At 46.6% G+C, this 22176-nt stretch overlaps 1 protein-coding gene across 1 annotated transcript in view; it reads left to right on the top strand.

The window, feature by feature from the left end:
• Nucleotides 1–22176, top strand: part of NFATC2 (nuclear factor of activated T cells 2) — a 70282-nt gene that overhangs the window by 33213 nt on the left and 14893 nt on the right. Inside the window, exons 7-9 of the mRNA XM_062504791.1 lie at nucleotides 9172–9227; nucleotides 9941–10067; nucleotides 11593–12285. Of these exons, the coding sequence (XP_062360775.1) occupies nucleotides 9172–9227; nucleotides 9941–10067; nucleotides 11593–12285 (876 nt within the window). The remainder of the gene's footprint in view (nucleotides 1–9171; nucleotides 9228–9940; nucleotides 10068–11592; nucleotides 12286–22176) is intronic.

Here is a 22176-nt window from a genome sequence, read left to right on the forward strand (position 1 = left end):
TGGAGCAGGGATTTGCTTGCTGGTGTTCCATATCCTGTCTCCCCCAGCCCTCAGCCTCTTCAGGCAGTCTCAGTCTGCTGGACTCTCAATAAATGATTGGCAGAAGGACAATTTAGAGGATGGGAGGTCCAGAGTCAAATCCTTGGGCTGAATCGAAGTCTGTGTGGTTTGCGGTGGGTTATCTGGGGGTCTCTGTGCTGAGTTGTTCTCTGGGAGTTCCATAATGCAGCAGCATCTCTGACAGAGGTGCCCTGAAGTGCTTTCAATTGAAGATTGCTTGATTTAATAGGTGTATCCTAAGGTGAGGAAGGTTAAGAAGCTGAGCTGGATGTGCAGATCATGCCGAGTGCAGCCAACTCAGAATTGCTTTGTGGCTGATGAGTGTCCCAGCTCCCCTGAAAATCAGGATCTTGTGCACCTGAGACTTTCAGCCTCCCTCATTCTGCCCTGTAGACGATTCTAAATATCTCTGGGATGTCTGTCCACAGCTGCCATTGCCTTGGGCTGCAGGAGCCGAGCGGTGAGCCCGGCTCCGCAGCCCTTGGTGTGGATGGAGCAGAGCCTGGCTGGAAGGAGAACCAGCTCACCCCGGGCTCCCCTGCCCTGCACAGCCTGTGCAGAAAGTGCTGATGAGCTGCTCAGGGCCAGGGGAAGCCACAAGCCCCGTTCTGGGGGTGGATGGCAGCACAGCTCTGCCTGACCCCAGCTGCAGCGGGCTGGTTCTCTTCCAGAGTGCCTGTGAAACAATCACACCTTTGTCAAGGCAGGAAGATGCAGCAAGCTCACAGGGGAAGCTTGGTTTGCTCAGAGTTTCACTTTAACAGCTCGCAAGCCTTGTCTGTGATGCTGGATTTCCCACTTTTGCCACTGGTTTTTGCTGTGTTGGTAACAAGGGTGAGAGCAGTGATGTACGTAACCATCCCACGGCTTTCAGCACGCCGGGCTCCACACAGCTCCTTGGCTTGGGTGTCCAGTGTTTAAGGTGACAGTGGCAAGGCTCTTCCTTCCTCCAAAAATCGTTCTGCAAGTATTTTAGTGCAGCCAGGTTTTCTCCTGTCCATTGTTCCACTGGCTCCAAGCTCTGGGTGCCCCTTGGATGTGGGATCTGGGTGAAGTGGGTGCTGGGGAGGTGTCAGTCACGTGCTCTACAAAACTGAGGGAGCTGCTGTTTGGGGTCACAATTGTAAATTAGGTTTCATCCCTCGGGGGGATGCTCAGAACCTCTTTCCATTTCCTCTGGATCTTGTAAACAGTTCTTCCCCCCCCATTAGCAACGCAGAGAAACGTGGAACTGGTCACATTTGTGACAAAAATATGTGTCACTGTGAGCAGTAATGAACAGGTTTTATTTGTCCTTTCACAAAACTGCAGATATGTCTATTTTTCCATAGGAATACCTGGAAAATAAGGACGATTCCCTGAATTGTGGGGGGATGTCATTGTGAAAGTGAGTGTCCGTGTCACGCGAGCCGCAGGCGGTGGCAGGAGCTGGGGACAGGGCTGGGACAGTCTGAGCTTCAGCTCACGACAGGAAATGGCAGCAGGAAACACAGTGAAGGGGCTGGAGCTCAGTGCTCTGAGGGAATAAAGCACTTGTGTTTGAAATGCTGATGCATAAATAGCATTAATTTTCTGAATGCTGAAGTTTACCAACACGAGGGCCGTAGAGGTCTCAGTTCTTTTTACGGTTATCTCTTGCCGATGCAAGATGATAAAATGCTGCTCTGAGCCAGGGGAACTCACAAATTCCCTAAGCCCAGCACAAAAAAGCAGAGTCTGGCTGACGGAGTTTGAAGATCTGAACTTGGAGATGTGTAACTGAACCCGGCTAAATTAAAGTAGGTCAGGGGAAGCAACTAGATTGGACTGTATTCTTTTAATTTTGATCTGGAAGAGAAAGCTTGAAAAGCAGTCTTGGAGCTATCAAGGACTTGGAATAGGGTGAAGGTCAAGGGTGTTAGTGCTTGGTTGGGGCCCAGATCTTACAGTGCAGTTAAAAAAAGAAGAGATTTGGAATTCCCCCTTTTATTTATTTTAATTTTCATGTAATAATTTGCACGTCAGATGCCGGTTGCATTGTGTTTACTCCCATTTGTGTACTGGTTACTGCTGCTCTGCTGTCAGTGATAGAGGAGGTTCGTGTTTCTCGGGGAGAAAAGTGCAAATGGACTGTGGTTTCCCCTGCCAAACTCTTCTGGTGGCCACATGGACATCGTGAATCATCGCTAGGACAATGTGGGTGGTGGAGGAACAACCCAAACACAACGTCCATCCTTGGAGTGGCTCCACCATAAATCTCCAGCTTGGGCCAGGCAGGGCGAGGAGAGGAGGTGCTGCCTGTGCCCTTTGAACTGGGGCAGCTGCCAGAGCCCCCAGGTGTGGACATTCACAGCCCCTGTGACAAAACAAATCTGTCTGGAGCCCAGCAGTGGTGCTTGGACACGCTTGGATGTGTCCTGGCTGCAGGAATGCTCAGCCAGGGCAGGGTCAGGCTCTGCTGTTCCCTGTGGGGGTGCTGGCTTGAGGATTTTGTCTGCACAGTGGCCAAAATGCTGCGCCCCACACGCTGGAAATGAGCCATGGAAAGTGTCCCAGGGGATCCCAGGAGTCCTGCAGGACAATGGACCGCAGGACACTGGGGTGGGATGGCATCAGGGCAGCTTCAATGTGGAGAGAAGCTTGCTGCTGTGTTGGTTTGATGGTAGGATCGTGCTCGTCGTGGGAGAGGTGAAAGGAAATTCCAGCACTGTCTACAGCAGTGTTCCCCTTTTCTGCTAGGTCAGTTCCTCACCGTGCTGCAAACAGGGAGCTGAATCCCTTTTTGTAGTCTGGCAGTTTCATGAATGATCCAAGAACTCCTGGGGAGTGCAGAAAACAGCAAACCATTTTCAGCCGTTAACTCTTTGAACTTAAGAGTGCAGCATTAATGATGCAATTTTCCCAGGCAAATTCAAGATAAAATAGGCAGAAAGGTTTTTTTAAAACTCCAGTGTTTTCCCAGGTTCATTCAAAGGAAATGTTTGCTACTTGAACTAATAAACAATTTTAAATATTGAATGTGAGGGTAATGAGTATTAATCAGGAGAACTGGTTTGCCTGGTTCTGCTGTGCAAATTCGAAAGTTTCAGGTTAATGGGGAACCTTATGCCTTTCCTTGCTGCTGTAGCTGCTGAAAGCCAGCAAACTTTTCTCCCCAGAAGTTTCCCCCCTGGCTGGAATGTGCTGCCTGCCCCAGGTGCTCTTGTAATCCTACAGGGCAATCACCCCACTGGGGATTCCAGAAAAACACTGGAAAACAGGAAAAAATCTAAGGCTCACACAGAGAAAAATGCACAAGAGTGTGGCTGCAGAAACGGAGTTGCCATAGCTGTTAGAGACTCAGCGAGACAGGGTGGAATCCAGTGTTTTGGAAGGTTTCCCCGTATGACACAAGATTTTGGAATTTTACAGCTGGTAAATCCTTATTAGCACAGGCAGCCACTACTGGCCTGGATTCCCTGGCTCACTGTTTACTATGGGGGCGCCTGATGGAAGTGTGCCTGGTCCTGATTATTCAGCTTAATTGTTTAGGGAGAATATTAAAAAATAATCATAATTCTTGGCATAAACAAAAGGCAGAGGGACAAGCTCCCATCACCTGTTGACAGAAAATTGATCATGAAGAAAGCTGGCATGGGGAGTGGAATTCCCTGTTCTCCCACTTAGTCATCACATCCTGGTGTGACTCATTTTATTACATGGAGGTTCCCAGCGGTTTTATTTTGAGAGAAGCTTTTGTTTAGTAATTTATACACACACATACACACAAACACACTTATAATCTTAAAAATACAACAAATCTATTCTGATGAATTGGCACAAGGAATCGTTTGGAAGAGCTCTGGAATGAAATACTGTTCCTCCTGCTTCGCTGCTCAACTACTGTATTTATGTTTTATTTTAATGGGAATTGAATTCCTCAACAATAGATGCAGAGAATTCGCCTCTAGACTTGTTCTCACTGTGCAAAATGTCAGATTTGGGGCTGGGCTGGATGGTGGATGACTAATCCATTGCCCTTTTACCTCCCAGACCTTGTCTTGTATCTTTGGCCTTGGTGAGTCAAACTTCTGTCCTCAGAGCAATGAAGGCACTGGCCTCTGCTCATAACAAACAGGGCTCCATTAACTGCAGTGGGCAGACTTGCTTCAGAAAGAAAAACAAATCCATGAAAATGAAGCTCAGGAATAAATGTAATAGTTCTACTTTTCATGAGTTTTAAATACATTCGTTCTGTGTTTGCTGTAAAGTTTGAAAATTATTTTGAAGTAAGAGATTAGAAGGAGAGAACTGCTCAGGAGCAGATGCTGAGCAACCTTGTGCTGACTTGAAGCAGAGCAACTTCCCAGCTGAAATCAGAATTTGTCCCTGAATTTATCTGGAATTTGTCCAGAGCAGCAGAGATTCTGAGTGAAGATTCCCCCTAAGGTTTCTGCATCCCAGAGTAGTTTTGTCCTACTGGAAACCACCCACTGCTCTCCCTTTGTTCTTGGGGTGGCTCTAAAACCCCTTTGTTTTCCAGAGATGTCTGTCATCTGCTGATAAAAGCTGACAGAGATAACTGTTGTGCTTTTTTGGAAGACCTTCCAAGAAGCAGAGTGGATGGGGACAATTCCCTGCAGGAAAGGGGGAGCTGTGCAGAAAGGTGCAGTGAGAGCTGCCCCTCTGGTCACCAGGCTGGGCTTCTTTGGGAAGCCACTAACAGGTTGTTCATTCAGTAATTTGTGTAATGCTTGACTGGAAAGCAGTGTACATTCGCAGGCCTAGAATCACAGGCAGGCGTGGAATCCCATCCAGAATCAGCACAATAGTATATTTAGTCTTCAGCTGCAGAGAACTGCAAAGAACATTTCCTGAGCCTCTCAGTCCATCAGTCATGCTTGTTCAAATAAAGCAGTGAGTTTGTTTCTCTGCTAGTTACTGACCCCAAAGTCATGAGTAAGGGATCCTGAATAATGTGTAAAGGCTGTAACTGGTTCAGAAAACCTTTAATTGGCTAATTAAAAAAAGTCCTGTAAGGGGCTGCAGAGAATCACCCAGAATGTTCCTAATGCAGACTGACATTTTGATTTCCCCCAGTTTGAAGCAAGACTTTTGGTATGGTCGCAGTTTGAGTTAGAAAGGGTAGAATTACTTTCTTCCAACAACTCATTCATTCCCCAAAGAGTGCTGACACAATCAGATCTCTCATCAGGGTTTAATGCTAAGTCTCATAGCCCTGAAGCAGCACAAAAATCTCTATTTCCTGAACGTTTCACTGACCTGTGGTGTTAAAGACTTGCCAACTAAGACAAACCATTAAATGAGCAGGGAACCACAACAGTAAAAATATTGCATGAGGCAGCCATGGCTGGTAAGACCTCAGGGTCTAAATCCAAGAATATTTTATCATCTTGAGTGCAAGTGCTGCCCTTTCCAGAGGCAGGGGTTGAGTTCCCTGTGCTGGAGGTACAGTTTGAGAGGCACCACACACGTGGACCTGGCACTGAGGGATCTTCTGCAGTTTTCTGTCCTGTCCATTGTTGAGGGAGGCAGGTTTAACCCTATGCAATAAGCAGTTATCTGCGCTTGTAGACTTTAGATTAAATTTTTAATCAGGCTGGGGTTTAGTCCTCTCAGTTTCCAAGCAGGAGCTCTTTGTCCCATTTGTTGCATGATAATTATGGGGTAATTAAGGCCAGCAGGGATCTCTGGAGGGTCCAGCACAATCTCCTTCTCAAAGCTGAACACAGTTGTGGTAGCCAGGCACCACCTGGGTTCCAGGGAGTGCCTTTGGTGTGGCAGGTTTGCACTGGGGGCTGTGCTCCACTGTCACATCAGCCTTAGGATTTTTAGTACATCCTTACTATAAGAATCCCATTTTCATTCAGGACTTTCTCTAAACACCCACTTTAATTTCCTCCTAAAAAAAAAAAATAAATCTGCATTTATGCACCTTCTAAAGGTGATAAATGCGTTGACAGTTTGGGGCAGGTTTTCTCTATTCAGAATTTCCTGAAATGATCCTGAGACTTCTCAGTTTATTCCTCCTGCTCTCCGTTAGCTCCCAGAGTGTGCATAATCAAAAGTTTTCTTTTCATTACCAGGGAAAAGAATAGGTTAAAGAAGAGAGAGAGAGATTTCTGACTGCAGTTGTATTTTTCATTTTCCTCACAGCCTCCCTCATCCTCCTGCCAAAAGCTCCCCATAACGTGCATATCCAGAGTGGTTAAAGGAAAAGCAAATATTGATTGTCTCGAGCTAAAGTGAAGCAGTGAGACAGATGGAGCCACATCATCATATTTAAGCATAAAGGTCAGGGAGTGAACTGCAGAGTGGTTAAATTCACCAGAGCTTCAGTGCTCAAAGAACAGGGATTGCTGCTGCTGACAGATTTGTTAGAAACCTGTTTAGCTGCCACAAATATGGAATGCATCCAGACAGAAGCATCGATCATTGTTGGAATGATAACCCCAAATACAATTCTTTCTTGTTTGCCTTTTCTCATTCTTACTTTTGACCCGCACAGACTTTGGACTCAGCGTGAACATCATTTGATTTTTATGCTTGGCTTCATTAGCTTTTAGTGCAATTTCAGTGGCTCAGTTACTAACTCAAATCCCCTGTGGTTGTGGTTGCATGTGTTCCACAGGCTTCTTGAATGTGACACATGACTCGGAGGCCCATTTCTACTTTAGTTTATGCATTTTGGACAAACAAAGCCTTTTGATTTCCACCTTCTTTGTGAAGTTAGTGCTGTTGTATCTGCACAGACTGTTTGAATTTAGCAGTACAGAAACGAAGATGAAAACATTCTGCCTGGAGCAAAACCAGTGTCAAATATTGTTGTCAGGACATCTTCATGTGGCATTGCTGAGACAGCTCTGATGTCTCTGTCAGAGCTCTTACTTTATCACGTATTTTCATGTTCCTTTTCCCTCCTCTTTTCCTTGGAGAGCTCTAAACAAATTGTCCTTTGAGGTGTTTAGGAGTGTGAGGAGCTTCCTTAACACACTGTGATGGTTTCTTTTCTCAAAGGTCACCTAGAAGAGGAATCTCCCCATTGAGCAATTACTGCCTTGTAATCAGACAAGGGTTTGCTGGATTAACCCCCCAGGATTTTAGCTTCCCCCTTCCCTTTTTCTGTCTCAACAGCAGCAAGGAGTTGGCTGCAGTGACAGGGGTACAGACTGAATATAGCACTGGATGCTCATGTAAAATGGCATTAAATAATGGAATATTTTCCATGCCTTTGCAGCAGTCCCTTGGGATGTGTTGGCTCCAGTGCCACAGCTTTGCTGAGGCCATCCCAGCCCCAGCAGCCACTCAGGCCCTGGCAGGAAAGATAACTCACTCAAAGGGGGGGGATCTTAACACTTAGGAAAATGAGAGAAGAAGCTCGGAGTTGTTCAGTGTTCCCCTTGGCAGCAGGAGCAGCTGGGATCTCCTGACGGAGCCACTTCCAGCTATTCCCTGCCTGTCTGCATTGCCCAGGGAGGATTGGGGTGAGGGAGCCCAGCAGGGCTGGGTGCTCCCCTGCCCCACCAGCAGCCCCAGGAGCCATCCCAAGGGAGGGAGCGAGGGAGGGATGTGAGCCATGACCTCCAGGAAAAGCTGCCTGTCCCAGTGGGTGTGCCCAGAGGTGTCCCAGGTGTGCAGTGCTGGGCAGGTGAGGCTCTGTCCCACGGAGCTGGGGCAGACAGGGACCCCAGGGCTGTGTCCTGGCCACGGAGCCCAGCTGGGGAAGAGCCTGCCCAAGAGCCCAGCACATCTGGCAGCTCATTGTCTGGGCCCAGCACAGAACAAAGAGTACAACAACAGAAAAATGCAAAATGCATTTAAAAATACTCTTTCATTTCCCTTTTTGCCAGAAGCAGAAGTGTTTAAATAACAGAGGACAAAAGCAGCTCTTGCAGAACTTCCAAGAGTTGGGAAAAATTAAAAGCCCTGTGAGAAGGACTGGGTTTAGGAGATTTTTCCCCCTCATCTTGGCCAGTCTGGGGAACTCCCAAAGCAGGCAGAGCTGCTCCCTCTAAAGCAAACAGCATCCCCCTGGCTGCAGCATTCCCAGTGCATCAGCTCCTTGGGATACCTGTCCCCTGGCCAGTTTAAAAGCAAGCTTTCGGGAAGAAATGAGGCAACTTCTTTTCCCCATCAGTACTTTACTTCTGCAATTTGCTTGGATGAAAGGCTTAATGGAACATGAAAACCAAAGGGGTAAAGATGAAAAGAAAAGAAAAGAAAAGAAAAGAAAAGAAAAGAAAAGAAAAGAAAAGAAAAGAAAAGAAAAGAAAAGAAAAGAAAAGAAAAGAAAAGAAAAGAAAAGAAAAGAAAAGAAAAGAAAAGAAAAGACTGCAGGAAAAAAAAAAGTTTCTATGTTTCAGGAATATTTGTAACCAGAGGAAGCACCCAGTCTGTAAATGAATGTCCTGTCACTTCTGATACACTCTTACAGCACAGGGGTTGCTGTGGTGCTATTCCATATGGGGGATCACATTTTATTTTCCTTTCTAAATAGAAATTTTAACTTAGGATGGAGATGAGTTGCGTGGATGTAATAATTACAGGCTGCAAAGCTTGCAGTGGTTCAGGGCAGAGGCTGTCCCACATGCAGTGAAATGCTTTTGCACTGAGTACAGTGAATATTTGGTGCTTCAGCACGGCTTTAGGGCTGTCAGTGGCATTCTGTGGGAATCCAAGTGATCTTGGCTTAAAGCAACACAAAGGTTGCTGAGCTGCTGACCCAGTGTGACCATGAACAAGTTTTGTGACCATGAACAAGTTTTGTGACCTTCTGATGCCCTCCACCAGTCAGGCTGGCTGGACTCAGGCATGGTGAAAAGCAGATGTTGCACCTGTGCTAAATATTTCATTCCTCAGTTTGGCTAATTTCTACATAAACATTTAATTTTAATATGTACGTAAGCTCTTTCCTGGCGAGAGAAGTGTTCAGTGATGTGTTTAAATGAAATGCTGTTGCTTTTGGTTAGCACTGGGAAGGTGCTTGAAATTAATTTTGAGAGCTTTGCTGACTTAATGCCCTTGATTTGCCTCTCTTTCTCTCTCTCTTTTTTTTTTTTTTAATAAATTCTATGTTTAAAAAAAAAAATAAACAAAAACCACAGTGAGGTTAATGTTGTGATATTCTTCTAGATGGGCAGCAGATCTGGGAAATGGAGGCAACAGTGGACAAAGATAAGAGCCAGCCTGTAAGTACGAAACACTGGGTGTCCTCTCCTGCAGCAAGCTCTGTTCAAGGGGGAGCTTCCAAAGAGCATCTCAGAAACAGAAAAGCAGCAATGCTGCAGGAAGAATGGATTCCTGGGTGCTGTGTCCTGCAGAGCCACAGTGCCAGCCCAGGCTCTGCAGGACCTGTGCCAGCCCTGGCTGCTGTGTCCTCTGCAGGACAGGGTTTGTCCTGCAGGGTTTCAGGTGGAGGGAAGGAACCTCTCTGTTCCCTTGGCTTGCTGTGGGCAGGCAGTGACAGCAGCCAGCAGTGACACTGCCATGGAGTCCCTGCCCCAGGAGGCAGCAGTGGATAAATCAAAAGCCTATGGAATAATTGAGTTATTCTGATGAAAAGAGGGAATTTGGCAGTGCCCACTCCTCTATCAAGCCCTGTGGCGTTAGCAGTGCTTCTGTATTTTTCACCATTTTTTGTGGTTTATTTGTAGCTGAGAATTCTCTCTCCAAGTTCAGGACAACACCAAGTGAAGGAGGGATACATCCATAGAGACAAACTTGCCAGTACCAAAAATCTTCTGGTCTTTTGCCACCTGCCCCTTTTTCCTCATACTCTTCTTTATGGGGATGAACAGGGAGATTCCTCTTGTTATGCCTGCAGGTGTAGCATGGGAGCTGCACACAAAAACCCCTGCTCAGCCTCAGATGCTAATTCCTGGTTGTCCATGTGTTCTTGCAGAGCATGCTTTTTGTGGAAATACCCGAGTACAGGAACAAGCACATCCGCACAGCCGTGAAGGTGAATTTCTATGTCATCAATGGCAAAAGAAAAAGAAGCCAACCCCAGCATTTCACCTATCACCCAGGTAATTCTCAGGGACAGAGCCACTTGTTACCTAATTTCATGAGCAAGATTTGATTTTCTTCTCTGTTGTTTTCTTGCCCTTCTTTGAGGATCTAAATGTTGCTGATTTAATTCAGCTCAGCACTCAACAGCTGCTTGGTTTAAAAGATGCCTGTGAGTTGTGATCAGGAATTTCCATCAGTTTGAGGTGTCAGTTATCCGTTCTCTTGGCAATGGGCTGATGCTGCCCCATTCCCTTGGTCGAAGTTTGCCCAGAGCCTCAGTGGGAACTGGCTCAGTGTGGGACATGATGTGACCTTCTGAAAGCCATGAGTGTCGCCTTCTCTGACGTGTCCAGCAATAGGAAAACATCAGAACTGGGAAAGGGCTTGGGATGCAGGAAGGCAAGCAATATATATTCTTGAGAATGAGGCTGGTTGAGAAAAATATGAATGCTTTTCTGATGTTCTTCCTCTGGGGAATTGGTAAGCCATGTCACAATAAATGCAACAGGATTACTAATGAGATTCCCAGAATTTCTCAGCTTTGGCTGGGGGAAAAATGTTGTGAGAAAATCAGAGTATTGTGTTTGTGGAAAACAGAAAGCATAAAAAACAGCACCAGATTTTATGCAAGCTTCAAATGATGTCTTAATTTGACTTGTCTCTAAGGAGGGGCAACCATTCATTCAGACTCTTATTTTGGTCTCCTCCAGCCTGAAAATCTCTGGTCCTCTCCCTGAATTTGTGAACTCTATAGGGTATCACCAAGGGTTTGTGCAGTTGCTAAATTGTTCTGCTCTGGAATAGTATTGAGAAGCACACTTCTATCTCAAAACAATCCCTAATATAGACCACTTAGGAGAAGGAATCTTTACTTCCAAAAAGGAATTTTGCATGACCGTTGTGTGGTTTCCATTGCATGGTGTTTCTGTAGTGAGTTCTGGGGAAGATTTCACCAAAAAATCATTGGGAATATAGAGGACTGTCATTTACCCCATCAGGATTCACACAACTCTTACGAATCATGGTCTTTTAAATGATGGTGTCAGACAAGTCTTCAGCACTGAGGAAACCTCGAGCAGCAGAGACAAAAGCTCTAAAATAGCTCAGTTCTGCCTTTTGGTCACTTGTTAAATGTTTGACAGAAAGATGGCAGTTGTTTTTGTCCTGGGATTTCTATTGATTCAGTCTATTTGAAATGGAAGTACTGCATGAAACACCTATCTATGACTTCTTATTTTGTCTGTGTTCCAGAATGGCCCTGAAATTGATTAAAACAGGAGCTGAAGTGTTGAATTTTTCAATTTTAGTGGTTTGGGGTTCATTAGTACGTTAAAGATTTTTCAAGAACCTCTTAGCACAGAGTATTTTGAACAATTTTTGCTGTGGTTGCATCTGGGTGATTTATTAAACTGGGTGCTTGTGGCATATGAATTTGCACACACCAATCTTGTAAAAGGCTAAAATCTCTTATTGCTTCAAGGAAAAGCTCTCTGTTTCTCCTCAGCTCGTTACGAATAACCTCCTTTGCATGCTTTATTCTAGTACCATCAATCAAAACAGAGCCCATTGATGACTATGATCCAGCCCTAATCTGCAATCCAGTGCACAGTGCTCTGGGGACAGTAACACAGCCTTACTATCCACAGCACACAATGGCCACCGAGTCCCCTTCCTGCCTCGTGGCCACCATGGCTCCTTGCCAGCAGCTGCGCTCGGGCCTCTCCTCTCCCGACTCACGGTACCACCAGCAGAACCCAGCTGTGATTTACCAAAGGAGCAAGAGCCTGAGCCCCAGCCAGCTGGGCTACCAGCAGCCCAACCTGATGGCCACGCCAGTTGCCGTTGCAGATGCCCACAGGTCCGTGCTGGTGCACGCTGGCTCCCCAGCCCAAACCTCACCCATGCTGCACCACTCCCCAGGACAGCAGCAGTCTTCTCCTGTCATCCACTACTCTCCAACCAACCAGCAGCTGAGGTGTGGGAGCCACCAGGAGTTCCAGCACATCATGTGCTGTGAGAATTTCACGTCCAACGCGTCGAGGTCCGGCCAGCCCCAGGGCAGCCAGGCACAGAGGCTGAGCCCCAGCTCGTACCCCACAGTCATCCAGCAGCAGGCAGCCCCAGGCCAGCGGGCAGCCAAGAACGGGCCACCAGGGAGTGAGCAGAAGGAGGTGCTGCCAGCAGGAGTGACCATCAAGCAGGAGCAGAACCTGGACCAGGCGTACCTGGACGATGGTAAGTGCTGTGCCCCTGTCACCTGGCTGCTTTGTTGGAGGGAGGGGCAGGGTTTGAGTTCTCAGTCCCCTGTTCCTCGGCGTGGCCCCTTTGAGGGGTGTGGGTGTTTGCTGTGTGTTCAGGCTGGGTTTGGGTCTTTCCTTAGGTGCATTTTTGGTAGATGCTAAAGCACCACAGGAACTCTCTTCTTGATCTGTGCTCCAGGCTCAGCTGCCACGTTGAGCTGGTCCCATTTTGTTTCCCTTTGCCAAAGGTTCCATTGCCAGTTTGGAAAATGGAGGATCTGAAACGAAACGCACATCTTAATTCTTTTATTATATTTTTTCATATCAGGGCACAGTCCACTTTGTGAAATGCTCTTGTACATTTTGTACCAAAAAAAAAAAAAAAGCCCATTGAGCAATCTATCAAGGCCTGTAATGAATGGGGTAGTGCTGCAGGCAAAACCATTGCAGATGTTCTAGATGAACAGTGGGACATTGATAAGTAAAACAATGCTGTTCCTTTGTTGTGAGCCAGCTGATTTAGCTTTTAGGAATGAACATAAGTTCGAGTAAAGCTTTCTTTGAACATATCCTGCTTATTCTTAGGTAGGCAGCTATTGGCAATCTGGTTGATTGGTTCTTTTATTAAAGCATGTTTCTGGCAGGAGGAAATCAATGCAAAATTAATAGTGCAGCTGGACATTGCAATCACAGAGAGTAGCAGCAAACCCAACATTGATTTTAGTGGGAGCAGAGTGAGGCTGCTGGAAATATTGCGGCAAATGCAGGATTTTCTTGTGCAGGAAGTCCAGAACTGAGTGTCACAAATGGTAACTCTGCTCTCCTCTCAGTGCAGGCAGTTGCAGGCTTGATGTCCTGGATGTGCACTGGGATATGCTCTAAGCACCCGTTAGTTTGGGATTTTTACTGCACTTACCTGGGGCTGTGAAATTGTGCCTGTGAAAGTTTTGCTTTCTTTAGCTTGGATCCCGAGTGCTCTGTATGGTTTGCAGCCTTCCCTGATGGTTTCCTCTGTTAGCTGCCTTTGCAGAGTGGTTGATGCAGCTTTGGTGCCATGGCAGTGAAATCTGGAGAGTTTTTACTGGTTCCCTTCTCTGAGCAGGAGATTTAGGAGTCCTAAATTTGACTTGGGAGATTCGCTTTCTATTCAGGGAATTGAGCATGATAACAAAGCAAGGGAATCTTTTCTGACAGGAGAACTAAACACTGTTATTTAGGGTAATTTTAATATGAGAATCTGAGAGGTTCTTCCACCTTTCTAAAAATAATTTGTACACACCTTGTAAAAGAAAAAAAACCCGAAAGCATCTTGAAGTAAAAGCTAATTTCGGAGTCAAGCCACAGTCCACTTAAAAGAGCTTCCAAGATGGACTGCAAGGTTGATTTTCCTGAGTTTTGAATCAGGCCAGTGACACCCAAGTGCAGCAGAGCTCACCAAGAATGCACTCAGCCCCTCTGCTAAGGGAGCCATTAGGCAGAACAGCAGCAATTCATCATGAAATCCCAGGCTTCTCCTTGGCTGACTGGATCATCTTGAATTGATTTCAGCTAGAGATTAGTTTATCAATCATGCCACTCAAATCAGGCCAGGCAGGATGGGGCACATGCAGTCTCTTCACTGACCTCAGTGAGTTTGCATCAGCTGGAAGTGTGACTTGGAGAACTGTGATTTACTTTAGGGCTTTGCAAAGCAGTTCATTCTGAAACGTTCAGGACTTGAATTGAAAAGCCACATTGTTTGCTGCTGGGGAAAAGTGACTCAGAACATAACAAAAGCCATGTTTTTCCTGACTAGAAAGTTTGGGTTTGTGCTTTATAGTATTTAAAAGAAAGCAAACCCAAAGGATTATGGAGGCTTTGCCCTTAAATCCCTTTTATCCAGAAAGCTCTTGTGAGATAAAGTGAGCTGTGAGGTCTTGCAGTGATTTTCAGGGACAGACACGGAGCTGGTGCTTGCCCAGGCAGGCTTGGCACGAGCCAAGTGCTGCTGCTGCTGCTGCCCAGGCTCTTGGGCAATCACTGCTGGTGTCTCTCACTTCCCTTTGCTCTTCCTCCCTTTCCCCTCTTCCTCCTCCCTGTTCCTTGTTCTCCTTTCTCCGGAGCTCTGCTGAGAGTCCAGCTTTCATCCCTTTGCTGTTGTGGCCTCCTCTCCTCAGCTCTTGCCCACTGCTTTCCTGGGCAACACACACAGCCTGGCTCTTCTGGGCTTGGCTCCTATTCTGGGCTCTGCCACAAACTCCTGCAGTGACCTGGGCATGCCCCAGCCTGGTGGTTCCTCATTGCTGGAGCTGGTGCCTCTCAGATTGGGCACCCTGAGAGTGCTCAGGCTGTCCTGGGAGTGAGCAGACCACAGCATCCCACAGCTGGTACTGTGGTTACTTCTCTTCACCCCTCTCAGCCTCCTGATGTCACTGCTGCCAGGACCCCTCATTGGTTTCTTCTCTTCCCTGCTGTAAAAATGTATTGTTTGTCCTTCCTGAGAGCATGGTTTGGGTTTGCTCACTGCTCCGCAGGGCACAAAATACTGGGGACTCAGCCCAGTTAACCTGTCCCCCCGTGCCTTGAGGAGATAAGAGCTGTTACCCCTCTGCCTGAGCCTGCGGGCTCTCGAGGCTGAGTGCAGCCAAAGCAGCCTGCACCCCAAGGCAGGTGATGGCAAAGATTTACCATCTCAGATGGGTTTTGTTGTGTGCCAGGAGTGCTTTGTGCCGGACTGGTGCCCTCCCCAGCCCCTTGGTGAGAATTTCAGCAGATCTGTAGCTGGTTTCTGACCCTGCTGCAGAGGTACAGACCTTGTATTTGATTTCTTCAGGGAGACTTCAAGACTGGCTCCTCTTCTCCTCAGAGAGGAGCCTGTGGTTCCCTTCTGCAGCTCCCCAGCCTTCCCCTCCCAGCCAGAATTACAAAACAGGCTTACAGGAAGGAAGGCTTCCAGTCAGACAGGGTGGATTTGGATATGCACCCATCAGGGACTGATGCAAGTTCAGCATTGCCACACATGGCTGCCTTCATGCACATACTGCTCCATATTTCTCTGTGAAATAGATCTATCTGTAGCTTTTTGGTAACTTTTTTTTTTTTTTTGGTATCAAATACTGTGAAGAATCCCCAGAGGAAGGCACTGTTCATGAAAAATTGACTGGGAAGCCTTTGTTACACACAAATCTCTGCCTCAGAAGTGCATTACTGCTGGAATGACTTTGGGAGTGACCATAGCCTGAGTGCCAGGAGCCCTTTGAGGATGCATCAGGTGTCCAGGCTGGTGCTGGCAGGCAGTGATCAGCCTCAAATGGAAGTGAAAGCCATGGGGTGACAGAGTGACAGGTTCATTTCAGCCAAGGCCTCAACTTAATATTATTCATAACCAAACTGCCCACAGTAGTAAAAGTTACCCAAACAACCACATAAATATGTTGACAAATAGAATGTAGTCCCTCCAGCACCCTCAGAGAGCTGAGATTAACTCTTTAAAGCACAAACCCAGTTCAAAGTGTAGTTCTTTGCAGCACTGTCTGCAATCCCCTGGTGGGGCAGGATGCAGAGGGGGTGACCCCGGGCTGGGGGCACTCATTGTGCTCCTCCTGCAGAGCCAGAGGCTGCTGGGCAGCCCTGGGGAAGCAGCTCAGCTGCCACGGGCCAGCTCCCCATCTGGGACACAGACACGAGGCTCAATTCCACACACAGATCGTGGTTGGGTAGCCTGGGTGTTATCAGCTTGCCTGCCTTCGATTGAGATCTTTTCAGTTCAGCTGTCAGGCTGAACTTTGTGAAGAAAAAATGATTGTCATTATTCAAATAGTAACTGTCTAACCACATCTGACACTCTGAAGTGTCCGCTGGGCTGGATCCAGCAGCTCGAGATTATTTTTGGTGCCCAGTAATCAATCTCTTTAGGGGAGGAGAAGAGCAAGGCAGATGTTGTGTAGTGGTTTATCGGGCTGCTGATCAGCAGAGTCTTATAGTGAGCCCAGGTATTTCGCAGAAATCTTCAGATGTTTCTTTAGAAAGCGGCAGTGCAGGATGTGCAGTGTGGTCCTTGCACACCACCCAGCACTTCAGATCCCCTCCATCACAGGCTGTGTGCTCATTTGTGCAGTTTTGCTCATCCAGCACCACTCGGGGTGTGCTGCATCCCTACATTTCCTTCCTGTGTTCTTTCCTTCAGCAGTGAGAAAGCCCTCAGTCTGTCCCCACAGTACCACGACATGAAATTCAAATCCCTTCTTTCCCTCACGTTCAGGAGGAAGCTTTGTTTTCTGGCCAGCTCTGTTCTCCTCGGGCAGGGAGTACCTCCAGGAAGCCCTGGCTCTCCTGGGGCTGTCAGGATTGAGTTCCATGCTGCCAGGGAGTCCTGGGGGCTCTGGCTCGCTGCTGGCACATCCCGAGCATCCTGCTGGTCCTCCCCAGCCCTGCCCGCGGATGGAGGGGGTGACAGAGCCAGCTCTGCCAGCTCCTGCTGCCTGGGGCTGCCACTGGACACCCTCGGAGCACTGGAGCTGCACTGGCAGGGCCAGGGTCCTGCCTGGCTGGAGAGAAGCTGCTTTTCTCTCTAAACACTGTCTTGAGCTCATGCACAGACAGCACACAGCACGGTGGCTTTAGGAGCAGATTTTTGGTTGGTTTGTAGTTGTTTCCATCTTGTGTCCATGCATAGAGCTCAGTAGCAAGACAGGGAAGAGGGGAAATGTTCTTGTTTCTCAGCATTTTAGACAGGGGTGAATTTGAATCCTACAAATGGGCTGGGGGTCGGTTTGGAGCAACTATTTGCATCTAAAAAAAGCCATGCTGTTTTTAATTAGAACTACTTTTCATAGAAGGTGTGGTCACTTCTGCTCAGGCAGAGTTTGACTAAGAGTGAAGCCTGTATGTTCTCCAAAACATTTTGCTCAAATGCTCTAGCAAATCTATGTATTCATCAGGCTCATTCCTGAAGCTCTGACTCACATTATTACAGATTTTCTGTTCTCTGCTGGGATCTTGCAGCACTTCCTCAGCACACTGCAGCTTTATTTTTGGATCACTGCTCTTGAGGGTTTGTGTTGTGTTAGGATCTCCATGCCCCTGGCCTATGTCTTGCTTTTCTAGAGGCAATATAAAAAGAGAACAAAAATGTGGTTCTGCTCCCAAAACCCTGAAGTCTGTTGGCAGGAAGTAGAGAGGTCAGTCTATTCGGAGGAAGGTCTGGGTCGAGTCTGAGCTTGGTCTTTCAGCAAAGAATTTAACTTCCCTGTACTTCAGTTTACCATTCTTAAAAAGTACCTTATCCTTCCCTCTTGTAAGTTAAGTATTAAATCATTTCTGTTAGTAACACACACATGGATTCTCAGAAAAAGCCTTACACTTGCATACCTGAATGAGAATTAAGCATTTGTGTTGTTATAGCAGGCTCCAACTGCTCTTCTTCACCTCTGGAAACATCTCACTGTTAAAAAGTTCAGAGAAATGCAGCCCCATTGAAGGCTGCCCTTTCCTCAGCAGCCTTTCTGAGCAGCTGCCTCCAAGCATGCAAACCAAAACAAAGCGAGAAGAAGAAAAACCCATACATCCCAAATCAGCAGTAGAGGAAGGAAGAAAATGAATCGAGTGATTAAAACCATCGTTCCACTGGCACCTCTTTGTTCTGGAGCTCAGGAATCTTTAATTGGTGCAGTAAGTGCCCACAGGCAGGGCTGTGTCACAAAGCGTTTCCTGTGCAGGGACATGCAGAGCCCATTAGGAGCCCAGAGCTGCACCAGGGGCACTGCTGCCTCCTCCAGCAGGGTCCCACCAGGACCTGCTGCCCACGTCAACAAACCCCAGTTCCAGGCATCTGAGGTAGAAGGCAGGTCCCCCTTTGGTGGGCTGACTGTTATCAGCTGGAAGTGCTCCGTTTTTGGGAGGCATCAGGCAATTTCCAATGAGAGTTTTGAAATACTGGCAAAAAGTTACTTGAAAAAGAAAAAAGAAAAAAAAAAGAGAACTTGTTCGTGCAGTTGGGAATTGAAAGCTTCTAAACCACAATAAAGTCCTTTCCCAGACTTGCTGTCCATTTAGTCCAAGCTCATGGCATTCCTTAGACAGTCTGAATCACAGGCAGCAGACAGCTCTTACAAAGGAGACCATAGACACCCATCTGTTGGGAGGCATCTGCCAAAACAGACCATACATTTACTGTTATTCCTTCAATCCACTTTCAATTTAAAGGGATAATAACAATAACATTTTTCACTCCAGTGCAGAGAAATGGTAATGAATTAAAATTATTCCAGTGCAGAAGGAGGCAGACAGGCTTGTCCCCAGCTCTCACAGAGGGATGAAGCAGGATCAGAGCTTTTGAGGGACTTGGCTCCAGCTGAGGCAAAAAGTCAGTGGTAGAACTGTGATTTTCCTGGGGAATCCCAAACTTCCAGGTCCCCCCAGGTGTGCAGGTGGTTAAAACATGTTGGACTAAAGGGAGGGACTGGCAGAGCTCCTGTCTCCTTTCTCTGCCTTTCCACAGTCTCACTCCTTTCGTGCTGTATCTGCCAAAGAATTGTAGGAGCTTTCCAGCAGTGAACATTGATGGCTGGCAGGTCACTGTCACTGGGGTCAGGTCTGCCAGAAAGATCCTCATTTCTTGGGGACAAATCTGGAGACAGAGCAAAGCTGTTGTGTGAGCAAGTGCAGGGTGTGAGGAAAAGCAATCTTCCTTCAAGCTGGGAGTGATTCTGGGGGCTTCACCCAGGAATCCTTTCAGAACAGTTCTGACAACAATTTTTAGAAATGGGGACTTTGGCGATGAGAGGTGTGCAGCTAGAAAATGGTTTATAACAAAACCGTGCAAAGCAGGAAAGGGGATGAACTCATTCTGGTGCTAAATTCTCCATTTTGAGTGGAAGCAGAGGAGTGCTCTCTGGAAGCCTCGAGCAGGGCTTGTTTTACACTCCAGCAGCTCACCACAGAGCTGTGCTGGTTAAGGTGGTTGGGGTTTTTTGAATTTTATTTTGCTAACACAGCTATTATGGTAAAAACCCTTGTAGAGACCCAGCTCTGCTGGTGTAAAACCCTGGAATCAGCACAGCTCAGGCCAAGTCAGGGAACCACCAGCAGCTCTTTCACTGCAGGGATTTGTACCGGGGTGACTGCGCACAGGCAGGGAATAAATATGAACATGAACATAAGGGGAAATAGAAGGGATTTTTATGTGACAGTACTTGCACAGAGCTCAGCCTGCTTGCTTGGTCTGTTGAGCACCTCAGAATGAATGCCAGTAATTCCCAGCAAAGGTGCTGCACTGGGCTGGATCCATTTCTAGAGCAGGCTTTGATGAGGGGTGTTGTACCTGCAGCAAGGTGTGAATTTGCCCTCACAAATAGGGAGGGAGATAAAATCCTTCTAGCTCCCCTTGAGAATGATGTGAGTGGATATTAATCACTGAACTAGCTCACATCCACATGGCAGCTTGAGGCTTTTGCTAATTCTTTGCAACTTCCTTGCAGTTCCTGGAATATGAATAGCAATTTAAAAGTCCATGTGCAGGTGATTTTTCTTACTGATCTTTTCAGGTCTGATCCAAGAAAAAAAACAAAAACAAAGCGTTAGAAATACAAACCTGGATGTTTTGGGCTTTCGATATTGAGAGAGACAAAAATGATGCAACTCTGGGGGCGGGAGGTTGATTGCATGATTTAAAAACCAGTCTCATGATTGCTGGAGGCCTGACTCACGAACACTGAATGCTTGGGTTTGGCATTGCTGCTCCTCACAGCTTCATTTGGTACAAATTGGGTTAATGTTAGCAATGTGCAGAGGTGGGAAAAGGTCTTTTCTCCCCTGAAAACTCAATGTAATAGTTGGGAGGATTCAGCTGCTCCTGCAATGGCTCTTGAAAAGGCAGCTTGAGTCCTTTTCGAGCTGCACTTTGAAATGTTGGGAGCAGCTGCACAGAGCCTTGCTGCTTGGAAAAGTTTGGAAAACATCTGCACATTTTTTTAACTGTTGTGAAATAAAATGCCTGGCAAGAGTAGCCATCTTAAAGATCTACAATCTTTTTTATGGTGCAAACTGAAAGGCAGTTATAAAGTCTTCTACTGTAGAAAAATGCACAAACAGAACTTTCTCAGCTCAGGTCACGTCCTGCCAGGGAGCAGGGATAGTTGGTGGGGACTTGTTGTCTGTATAGATCTCTTGCCTCACAAGAATTAAGACCTAGAATTGATTAGCTTAAAATCCATTTTTTTCTACCCGTTTTTCATAGTTTGTTATAAATAATAATGTAATTATTTATTTATAATTGATGATACTTATGGAAATATAACAGTAATTTATAACCAGTATTTATTGACAAATCTCTGGCCATTTTTAAATTAAGAAAATGAGGATGAATCATCTGAATTTCTCATCCGAGTTATTTTTGTTATGACAACTCAGAGCAGTGAGAGCTGCTTTTCTGCTCAGCAGAAGCTGGTATGGCCTCACACTGCCCAACCATTGCACTGCTGTTTCCTCAGCTCCAGGAGATTCCTGTGCTCACATTCGGGTGCAGTGAGTGCATAAAAGCATTTATAAAGCAAATGGACAAGACAGTCCAGGGCTGGCTGTGAGAGGTACTCGATGACCTAATAGGTCACTGCAGCTTCTCTGATGTGAAAAGCAAGCAGCACATCCCCAGCTGTGCCAGTGGGACAGTCAGGGCTGGGGAAGAACAAATGCTGGGGGACCATAAAACTTCTTCAGCATGTTAGCTCCTAGTTTGGATTTTCAGGCAGGTTCTGGCTTTCACACTCTCACTCTGTAATACAACTTTTTCTGTACTTATCAAGAAGAGACCTAAAATGTATAAACAATGCAGTTGTGTCTGAATCATCACTCAAGTCCCCATGCTTCAGTTTTGCAAGCTCAGAAATCTGGGCATACGTCCAGCTGGGAATTTCACAGATGACTCCTCGCTCTAAGAGGGGTCTGCACAAAAACCTGAAATCCAAGTATTCCCAATTTTGAAAGCATTCATATCCTCCAGTTTGTGTGCACATCTCCAAGGGATGCTGCAGTCTGTTTGGAATTAAAATGCTGATCTCTACTACCATGACTAATGGTCCGCAAATTACTGAAAACTTGGTCTTGAGTTGGCTTTAGCCAGTGTTAGGAATAAAAGAGTTAAATCTTCAGCTACTATTAACTGGAGTCAAACCACTGAGGCTCACCATGAGCAGCTCTTACTGACCCAGTGACAAACAAGGCTGACAGTCCCCATCTTCTTACAGGTTCTCCTAATCCACACAGTTCCCATTTTAATCAAGCCAGGTCCTTTTGTGGATCTTTAACTTAGAAACTTTGCACTCCAAAATATAAACTGAACTCTGACTTCAGCTGTACAAACACTACTTCTGTAGAGTGAGATTGCAATTAAAACTAGATGTGGTGAGAAAAGGATTTTTGACTTCTGCCTGTGGATGCTGGAGTACTAGGCTTCCACCTGAGGGGAAATTTTTCCACGTGGATAAGGTTAAGGTGTGGAAGTAAAGGTCAGGAGGGGCTGGCAGGGGGCCACGGGCATTGGGAAGGGCTGGTTGTGCACCAGGCACCGTGCACTGCATGACCACAGGACCTGGGAGCCTGCACAGACTGTGGGGTGATGTCCCTGCTGAGCGCCAGCAGCGTGCTCCTCTCTCAGTGCTCACTTGCTCTGACTCTCTGCAAGGAGTAACTTGGGCCAGGGCACAAGCAGCAGTAAATTAGGAAAAGTGTGAGTTTGCAATCATTGCCTCTGATCAGCTCTGCCAGGGCAGTCTAGTCAAAGATTCCCAAATTGTGGTGTGGTGTGGTGTGGTTTGGTTTCTTAATGATGAATGACTTCATCAGCCATGAATGAACCGAGTCAAATGTAGGACAAATAGTGAGACACATGAATGACTCCTGTGACATTTGC

Source organism: Cinclus cinclus, chromosome 18 (genome assembly GCF_963662255.1).
Source record: "Cinclus cinclus chromosome 18, bCinCin1.1, whole genome shotgun sequence".
Taxonomy (NCBI): domain Eukaryota; kingdom Metazoa; phylum Chordata; class Aves; order Passeriformes; family Cinclidae; genus Cinclus; species Cinclus cinclus.